Genomic DNA, 10,324 nt, shown 5'->3' with positions numbered 1-10,324 from the left:
TTGTATAATTAAATCTTCGCCCAAAATAGCTTAATGCAAAATCGTACCGACGCTTAATAGTGCGTTGGTTAAATCTAGCACAAAACCGACAACTAGCAACGTCGTGGTCAGGGCCTAGGCAAGGAATACAGTAAGAATGAAAGTCCTTATGAGGTATTTACTTCCCACAAGAAATACAATTAACTTTTTCTGACATTGGTCTGGAGCAACAAAAAAGTTTCCCCAATGGGGTACTTAGCTTTTAATGAAGACTTCGGATCTGAAACTAACACGAAAATCTCAGGAATCAGCCGACCGGCACTTGCGAAAGTACAGTTTTGTACCTACCATAAATGTAGATGTTAGAGTGTATACACTGCTGCAGTCATTACACTTGGGTTATCCTGCTGTCAGGCGGTCCCGCAGTCGGCCCGAGTTCCAAAGTCCTGGTCCGGCGTCAGTTGCTGTCGCTTCTTCCCTGACATCAGTGCAAGATGCAGCAGACGCCATTTTCTTCAGTTTTTCTTGCCCCAGATGTCAGGTGCCCCCAAAAATGTAGGCAATGTAAATTGCTAATAAAACATACATAAGAAAAGCAATCAAATACTTTGTTACCAGCAAATACTCCCCATAGGTAGCAAAGGGTAGAATACTAGGGTAAGTACCAGCAAGTAAGAGGGGAGGGAGGGTAACCTGGACCGCAGCAGTGTATACACTCAAACATCTACATTTATGGTAGGTACAAAACTGTACTATGTTCACCGTGTTACACTGTTGCAGTCATTACACTTGGGTAGAATCCCAAAGCTGAGGTAGGGTGGCTGGTTCTATAAGGCATTAGGGGTGGCTATAAAGCCCTGCAGAACTGCAGTGGCAAAGCCAGCTCTGGATTTAGAGTAAAGAGGCAGATGGTAATGCCTGAAGGTATGTACAGAACTCCAAACTGCTGCTTCCAAAATGTCCCTGGTAGGTACTCCTCTGAGGTAGGCAGGTGAAGTGGCTGTTGCCCTGGTGGAATGAGACCTAATGCTGTTAGGTGCAGCTTTCCCATGGTGTGTATAGCAGAAACGTATACAATGCCCTATCCATTTTGAAATGGTCTGTTTTGAAATGGCTTTTCCCCGTGTTCCTGCAGCATATGCTACAAACAATTGTTCAGTTTTCCTGAAAGCTTTCGTTTTGTCCAAGTAGAAGCGTAACTGCCTGTGTATATCCACGGGATGCAGTAGTCTCTCCCATTTATTCTGTGGATTTGGATAAAAAGTTGGCAAGTGAATAGTTTGATTTAGAGCCACACTTGATACCACCTTTGGCATAAAAGTAGGGTTTGTTCTTAAAGACACCCGGTCTTGGTGGAAAATTATGAAAGGTTCCACTGCCATTAGTGCCTGTAATTCTGAAACTCTTCGTGCTGAGGTTATTGCCAGGAGCAGAGCAGTTTTCCAAGAGACATTTTAAGTCTGCTGAGTTAGCTGGCTCAAAAGGAGGTAAAGTTAATTTTTCCAAGAAGAAGTTGAGGTCCCAAGTTGGAGTTGGTGCTCCATGGGGCGGTCTTATGTTTTTAGCCCCTCTGAGATACTGCTTTAGCAAAGGATGAGAAAAAATTGGATCTGTGTTGTAATGCGCAGACATGGCAGAGGCATGAATCTTAATGGATAAAAGGAGAGGCCTTTGGTCCAGCATCTCGGTCAAGTATTGTATCTGAGGAATATTTGGGACCAGAGGGTCAAGGCTGTGAGCCTTGTTCCAGGCACAAAATCTCTACCATTTATTCGAATAGGCTTTCCTGGTGCTAGGCCTTCTGGCCTCCAGAATGACATCCATAACAGCTTTGGAAAGAGGCATTGTTTGCTTGACTAAGGAATCTGCCATGCAGCCAGGTTTAAAGTCTTGAGCTGGCCGTGAAGTATCGGATTGTTTTGCTGAGTCAGAAGTTGTGAGATTTGAGGCAAAATCCATGGTGGTCCTTGTGCTAAGTTCTTTAAGATTGGGTACCAGTGCTGGCGTGGCCAGTCTGGGGCAATCAGGATCATCTTTGGCCTTTCTTGTCTGGCTTTTATGAGTACCTTTGAAAGGAGAGGTAGTGGTGGGAAAGCGTATACTTGTAGGTTTTTCCAGCGGAATGAAAGGGCATCCACTTCCCATGCTTGTGGGTGGCAAGTCCTTGTGCAGAATTTCTGTAGCTGGCAATTCATTGGGGATGTGAACAGATCTATGTCCGGGCTCCACCATGTTATCATCCTGAACATTTGTGGATGTAAGTTCAACTCGTGCAGATCCATTATGTTTCTGCTTAAGTAGTCTGCCAGTGTGTTTTCTCTCCTGGCAGGAATTGTGCTTGCAGATGAACTTGATAGGTTATAGCGGTGTTCCACAAGGTCATGGCATGTCTGCAGAGGGGATATGAATGAGTGCCCCCTTGCTTGTTTATGTACCACATAACTGTGGTGTTGTCTGTCTTTAGTAGTAGTAGTTGTCTGTCTTTGGTAGTAGTTGTCCTGGATGCATAAGGTCCTTGAAAGCTACAAGGGCATTTTGTACAGCTAGCATCTCCTTTTGATCCAGAATGGGCCTCCAGGCTTTGTCCTTTCGGGGAACCAGAAAGAGTCTCGAGTAAAATCCTTGTCCTTGCTCCTGCGTTGGTACCTTTTGAATAGCTCTCATGTCCGTGCGTGCTGTAATTTGTCTGAGTCTCTGCCCATTGATTTGGTGCCAGATTTGGCATTCCTTTTAACCTTGGCAGAGCGGGAAAGTGGAACCTGTAACCTTGAGACAATATTGAGAACCCATTTGTCTTTGGTGATCATTTGCCAATTGTGACTGAAAACTGCCAGTTTTCCCACAAAGGGGGCTGCCAAGAGAGAGATGTTTGGCAGCTGTAGTGGGAAGTCATTGGGGCTGTTTTTTATAAGGTTGAGGCCCGTCTTCCCCTTCTTTCTGGGTTGAAGCACCCCATTGTCAAGGCCTGTAAGTACCTTGTGGTTGACCTCTGCCTCTTGGACGTCTATATCTGCCCCTTTGAGGTCCGTCTGAAACGGGAAAGGACCAATTCTTTGTTGGCCAATTTCTGCTAAATCGAGGAGGCTGAACCTGTAAGAAATCCTTCACCGTTTGCATAGATTTTGCTTTATCCTCCATTTTCTTTAACACCTCTTCTGCCTTAACTCCAAATATGTTATTTCCCTTTTGGAATTTTGTCTTGCTCACAATTTTTTTGAATTTGATAAAAAATATTATTTGCAAAAGGAAGGTACAGCAATGGGTGCCAGTTTTGTTCCCTCCTATGCCATAATTTTCATGGGGTATTTTGAAAGTTTATTTTTATATACTTCATCTTTTTTTCGAAAAAATGTGATTGTTTACAAAAGGTTCATTGATGATTTGTTGTTCTTGTGCAAGGGTGATCCACTGGAGTTTAATTTCATATCCAATTTGAAATTAAATTCTTGTGGTTTGGACTTACCTTATGTTGTGGAGAGTAGGTCCATCCAATTTTTGGATGTGAAGTTTTATGTTGGTTATGATGGAAAGATACATCATAGACCCTTTCACAAGGCAACAGCAGTAAACAATTTTTTGCATGCTACCAGTATGCATAGTATTGATTTAATCAACTCTTTACCATTAGGAGAATTTAAAAGAATTGCTGGAAATACATCAGAGGTTAGGAATATCAAGAAGGAATTTGATATAATTTGTGAAAAACTAAAAAATAGGGGATATCAGTGGAATAATATGTCACATAGGAAAAAAGTGGAAAGGGAATTAAACTTGGACTCTATGGACTATCATTCTCTCTCTAAAAATAAGGGAATTGGAAAAGCAATATTTAGCAAAAAAGGATTTTTGGAAACAACTTATAGGAATAATAATTTCAGATGAGGATAAAATATATTTTGTCAATAGGTTTTCCCTTTTCTCGCCCATTCTAAAAAGAATGGTGCTTAATATGTGGCCCATTGTTATTGGCGATGATTTTCTTAAAACTATAATACCCAATAGGATTATTTTTTCCCATAGTAGGTGTAGTAACTTGAAAGAGTTGGTTAGATATAAAGGCAGGAGGGACAAAGCCAAAAATGCGGGTGCTTATGCCTGTGGACGGTGTAAAGTTTGTAAGAATATTGTGAATTTGGATGGTAATGAAATTAATGGCATTAAGTATAATGCCATTGATTACTTTAATTGTAATTCCTTTGGGGTAATTTACATTATAGTTTGCAATTGTGAGAATAAAAAATGGTATATAAGACAAACTAAAAGAAAAGTAAAATTGAGGATTATGGAACACTTGGGAGATATTAGGAATAGTAGATTGGATAGTCCAGTGGCTAATCATTTTCATCAATATCATGATGGTGGATGTACAGATTTAATTTTCAGTATTTTGGCTAAACCCGAGGGGGGTGGGGGGGCAAACATCAATTTTCATAAAAAACTATTAAGAATGGAATCAAATTTTATAATAAATTATAAAACCCTGTATCCAAATGGGATGAATTTAGAAATTTAAATATGAAATCAAATATTGTAAGTTATAATATTCATGTTTATATAGAAATATAATATTGGTTTATAATAAATGAAAAAGTTCTTTAACAAAAATTATTCAGTTTAATTGTTTAATTATGTAATTAACTGGTGTATTTAATGACTGGTTTTGTATGAAATAATTCATTCCATTGAAGGTGAAGGCCGAGGTACCAGAATCTAATAAAGTAAAAGATTTTTTCCAGTTGGCTGCAATTTTCGTTTGGTGTTTCTTTTTTAACTCCAAATAAAACATCCTGCTGCAAAGGTGCATCCAATAATTTCGCTTTAACATGATCTGGTAAAGTCTGCTCTTTTAACCAAGCATGTCTTCTAATGACAGACCCTGTAACTGCTGCTCTACAGGAGGCTTCTAAGAAATCAAAACCACATTGCAAAGTATGTTTTCCCACTTGTTCAGCTGCATGCAATAAATCCTGCATTTCCTTATAATTAAGAAGATCTGAATTTGGAAGCATTTTTTATTTCAACTGAGACATCAAATATTGCTGATATTTAAGCATGTGAAACTGGCAATTTAAGGCTCTCACTGCTAAAGTTGCAAATGTATATACTTTCTGCCCCCAGCTGTCTAATGCTCTGGAATCTCTGTCAAAGGGGACTGGATTTTTTGCTGTAGAGGCCTTTACCCCTTTGGGACCCTGGAAATTAGTTTCAGGGTTAGCAACAGGGCTTTTATAAAGGACTGTGAGAGTCAGGGACTCTGTAGTATCTGGCTTAACTGGAGCAGGAGGTAAAGAATCAGGATTTAAACTGGATTCAGAATACACATCATTCACAATATCTAACACTGGCAGAATAGCAAGGGGTCTGTGTTGAGGTAATAAAAGAAAATCTGAGTCTTTTCTTGGATTCTGAGTAATCCTGGCCCTCCCAATGGAAATGCTCCCGCATGGTATGTAAGGTTTCCCCAAAGGAGTAGTTCTCTGGTGGAGAGGCTGAAGGAATAGATTCCTCAGCATCAGAATCCTCATAAGGGGGAAAGGAGTATCCTTGGTCTGAGGATGAATCTGAGGAGATGGACACCTGGTCGGATGAGTCAGTCTGCATCCTGTCTAGGCCTTTTATCAGGAGGAGGGTGGGACACCCTGATCAGAGTAATTAGGTCTCTGGCCATTTTGAGCATCTGTTTCTTAGCCATGGAGGCCTGTCCTGGTGAATGCTGAAGTTGTTTCTTTTTTTAGATTTAGCTGAAGATTTAATGGTTAACTGACTAGGCCTGAAAACACCCTCTGAAGCTGCGGGTTGTTCAGCCACTCCGGAGCCCTCTGAAGGGTTAGTCTCAGTAGGCCACAAGTCTGGTGTATCCGAAGGCCCAGCCATCTCCACGTGGGAGTCAGAGGCAGCCTGTGGTTCCAAAGAAGCGGTCGTCAGGGGCTGCGAAGGCGCCTCGCTGAAAAACAGAGAACCGGCGACTGGCCTAGAAGAGGCTTAGTCAGTTTTGGGCCTCGGATGCCTGTCCTTGTCTCTGCGTTTTGTGTGTAACCCGGTCGTCGGTAATTCCGACAGCATGGTGTAATTGAGTTTTCTGCCAAAATAATGGGCAAAATCAAACAGACGTTTAATAGTGCGCCTGTTAAACCTAGCACAAAACCGACAACCTGTGACATAGTGGTCTGGGCCTAGTTATAGGATACAATAGGAATAGAAATCCTTATGAGGCATTTGCTTCTTACAAGAAATACAATTAGTAACTTTTACTGACATTGGTCTGAAGCAAGAAAAAGTTTCCCCAACGGGGTACTTCGCTTTGTAGAGGACTTTGGTTCTGGATTCGGAATGAAAATCTCAGGAGTCGGCTGACCGGCACTTGCGAACTGCTTTTGCATCAGGCACCACGTGGCAAGAAAGACTGAAGAAAAAGTACAGTTGTGTACACTTACCATAAATGTAGATGTTAGAGTGTCTTCACTGTTGCAGTCATTACTGTAGGGTTCTTCCTGCCGGCAGGCAGCCCTCGGTCGGCCAGAATCCCAAAGTCTGGGTCTGGCGTCGGCTGTTCAGTCATGCTCCCTGACATCAGAGCGCCAGGAGTATAAAGCTGCCAGCCGATGCCATGTTCTCCAGTTTTTCTTGCCCCAGATGTCAGGTGCCCAAAAATGAAGGCTAATAGTAAAACAAAAATGTAGCATACAGCAAACCCCATACCCTGTAGCAAATACACCTCAGAAGGGTGAAGTAGGAAACCACACTAATGAAAGTATAAGAGGGAACAGGAGGGTGGGTAACCCAGACTGCAACAGTGAAGACACTCGAACATCTACATTTATGGTAAGTGTACACAACTGTACTATGTTCATCGTGTTTCACTGTTGCAGTCACCACTGTAGGGTTGAATCCCAAAGCTGAGATATAGGGTGGTGGTTATAGAGTAGAAGGGGCGGCTAGAAGGCCCTGCAAGACTTCAGAAGCAAAGCCTGCCCTAGACTTAGAGTAAAGAGGGAGATTATAGTGCTTAGAGGAAGTATACATTGAACTCCAAGTTGCAGCTTCCAAAATATCTTTGGTAGGTACTCCCCTGAGAAAGGCAGCTGAAGTAGCAGCAGTTCTGGTAGAGTGAGTCCTAATTTTTCCTGGGATTTGCTTTCCATGATGAGAGTAACAAACTCTTGATTCCATGAGCAATCCATTTAGAAATGGCCTGTTTTGAAATAGCTTTGCCTTGGGAATTTGTTGCATAAGAAACAAGCAGTTGCTCTGTTTTCCTGATATCCTTGGTTCTGTCCAGGTAAAAACAAAGTTGCATGTGTACATCCAAGGAATGCAAGATCCTTTCCCCCTTATTTTGTGGATTAGTGAAAAAAGTTGGCAGGTGAATAGTTTGATTTAAAGCCACTTTGGAAACCACTTTAGGCATGAAAGTAGGAATAGTCCTTAAAGACACCCTATCTTGGTGAAAAATAATATAAGGTTCCACAGCCATGAGTGCTTGTAACTCCGAGACTCTCCTGGCTGAGGTCAAAGCCAGTAGGATAGCAGTCTTCCATGATAAATACTTAATATATCAGATGTGGCAGCAGGCTCAAAAGGAGGCAGAGTGAGTTTTTTTAGAACATAGTTGAGGTCCCAGGCAGGTATGGGTGGTGTCCTAGGGGGGCCTTAAATTCTTTGCTCCTCTGAGATATTGTTTCAGAAGTGGATGCGAAAAGATTGGAGGATCTGTATTGTAATGCACAGAGATAGCGGAGGCATGTATTTTTATGGAGGAGAAGGATAAACCCTTATGTAGCATGTCTGTCAGGTAATGTAAAATTAATGGGATATTAGGAATGAGAGGATCCGAATCCTGACGTTGCATCCAGGTGTAAAATCTCTTCCATTTACCTGCATAAGATTTTCTAGTGCTAGGCAGTCTGGCTTCTAAGATGACATCCATGACCTGTTTGGGAAGGGTAGGATTAATCATAGACCCCGAATTCGCCAGGCTGCGAGTTTTGATATGAGAGTGCAGAACCTGGCCCTGGGGTGTTGGGACAAAAGATTTGGAACCTGAGGTAAAATCCAAGGAGGCTCCTGGGATAGATTCATCAGTGTTGAGTACCAAAATTGACGAGGCCAATTTGGGGCCAGTAAAATCATTTTGGGTTTGTCCTGCTTGATCTTTAATAACACTCGTGGAAGAAGAGGTAGTGGAGGAAAAGCATACCCAGAGAGGTTTCTCCAACTGAATGAGAGAGCATCCACTTTCCATGCTAGTTTGTGAAATGTCCTTGTGCAAAAAATCTGTAACTGGTGGTTGAGGGGGGATGCAAATAGATCCATGTCCGGGCAGCCCCAGGCTTCTGTAATCATCTTGAATATTTGGGTGTGTAGCATCCACTCGTGTGGGTCTGACAGGTTCCTGCTCAGGCTGTCTGCCAGAATATTTTGCTTCCCTGGCAGGAACTGAGCTTGCAGATCCACTTTGCAAGCTAGAGCTGTGTTCCATAGTGTCATGGCTAGTCTGCGAAGGGGGTAGGAGTGTGAACCCCCTTGCTTATGTACCACATAACTGTGGTGTTGTCTGTCCGTATCAGTAGTTGTCCTGGCTGTAGAAAATCCCTAAAAGCCAATAGGGCTTTGGCTGCATATCTCCTTTAAATTGATATGTAGGTGCTTCTGATCCTCTGTCCAAAAACCTTGCAGGCCTTTCCCCTGCAAGTGGGCTCCCCATGCATAATCAGAGACGTCCGTGGTTAACACTTGGCTGGCTGTAGGCAAACTGAAGGCTCTCCCTTTGTTGTGAAGACATGCCATGGTCCACCAATGGAATTCCTTTTGTAGGCAAGGCAAGACAGCAATCTGTGTCTAGACTGTGGTAATGCTGGGACCATACACTTTTTAGGTACCATTGTATTTTTCTCATATGTAGTCTTGCATTTGGTATGAGAAGGATGCAGGAGGCCATGTAACCTAAAGCATGCAGGAATTTCCTTGCAGTTAGCAGAGACATTAACGCCAAGGTTTTGAAAGTTGAAGCCAGCTGTAGTTTTTCGGATGTCAAGAATGCCATCTGGGTTGGTGTGTTTAGAAGACCACCCAGAAAGGTTATCTGTTGTGTGGGTGTCAAATCTGACTTTTATGTTCACAGTGAATCCCAGGTACTTGAGTAGATTTTCAACAAATTCCAGGTGCTGGAGTAAGACCTCCTTGCTGTCTGCTTGAATAAGGCAGTCGTCCAGATAAGGGTAAATTTGAATTCCCTTGAGTCTACAATAAGCTACTACTGGTGCCAGGCACTTGGTGAAGACCCTGGGCGCAGTAGACAAGCCAAAGGGCATCGCAGAGAATTGGTAATGTTTCGAGCTGGCCTTGAACCTGAGGTATTTTCTGCACTCCTGTCCGATAGGGATGTGTAGGTAAGCCTCCTTTAAATCTAATGTCACCATCCATGCATTTTTGCTCAACATTGGCAGGAGCTGCTGCAGAGTAAGCATCTTGAACTTTGGCATCTCCAGGAAAGTATTTAAGACTGACACCTCCAGGATGGGTCTCCATGAATTTTGTCTTCTGGGAACTAGAAATAGCCTTGAGTAAAAGCCTTGCCCTGTCTCTGATTGTGGGACCATTTCTAAGGCCCTCATAGCCTTGAGGGATCCCACCTGGTTTAATGCCTCTGCCCATTGGTGTTTTGGCAGGTCTGGCCATCAGTTTGGTCTTGGCAAGGTATGAAAGTGGAATTTGTAACCTCTTGAAACTACATCCAGAACCCACTTGTCTTGGGTTATGTAAGTCCAATTTTGTTGAAAAAGAGAGTTTTCTTCCTAGAGGGGCTTCCAGGAGAGGAGTTCCTGGAGCCATGCAGGGGGAGTCAATGAGCCTGTTTTCTATAAGATTGAGGTCTGTCCTCTCCACCCCTGGGGGTGGAAGCACTCCACTGTCTAGGTCTGTAAGAGGTCTGTGCTTGGACCCTCCCTCTGGAGCACCTATATCTACCCCTCTAAGGCCTGTCCGAGCTGGGAAAGGACCAATTTTTAGTTGGCCAATTTCTGCTAAATCTTGGGGGCTGAACTTGTAAGAAATCCTTAACAATTTACATGGGTTTTGCTTTATCCTCCATTTTCTTTATCACCTCTTCAGCCTTAGACCCAAACAAAACATTATGCTGAACAGGAGCATCCAGTAACTTTGCTTTCACTTGATCAGGTAAGTTTTGTTCCTTTAACCAAGCATGCCTTCTAATGACTGTGCCAGTGGCAGCCGTCCTGCATGAAGCTTCCAAGGCATCAAAACCACAGTGTAAGCCATGCTTCCCCACTTGCTCAGTAGCATGCATCAAATCATGTAATTCCTTATTATCTGCACATGCAGAAAT

General features: G+C 42.8%; 1 protein-coding gene across 1 annotated transcript in view; it reads left to right on the top strand.

Moving 5' to 3' along the window:
* Positions 1-10,324, top strand: part of CAB39 (calcium binding protein 39) — a 1,351,479-nt gene that overhangs the window by 439,473 nt on the left and 901,682 nt on the right. Inside the window, exon 5 of the mRNA XM_044070040.1 lies at positions 1,578-1,593. Within this exon, the coding sequence (XP_043925975.1) occupies positions 1,578-1,593 (16 nt within the window). The remainder of the gene's footprint in view (positions 1-1,577; positions 1,594-10,324) is intronic.

Source organism: Protopterus annectens, chromosome 4.part1, assembly GCF_019279795.1.
Source record: "Protopterus annectens isolate FY-2018-M chromosome 4.part1, PAN1.0, whole genome shotgun sequence".
Taxonomy (NCBI): domain Eukaryota; kingdom Metazoa; phylum Chordata; order Ceratodontiformes; family Protopteridae; genus Protopterus; species Protopterus annectens.
Note: the sequence above shows the minus strand (reverse complement) of the source record. Positions and strands in the feature narration are given on the sequence as shown.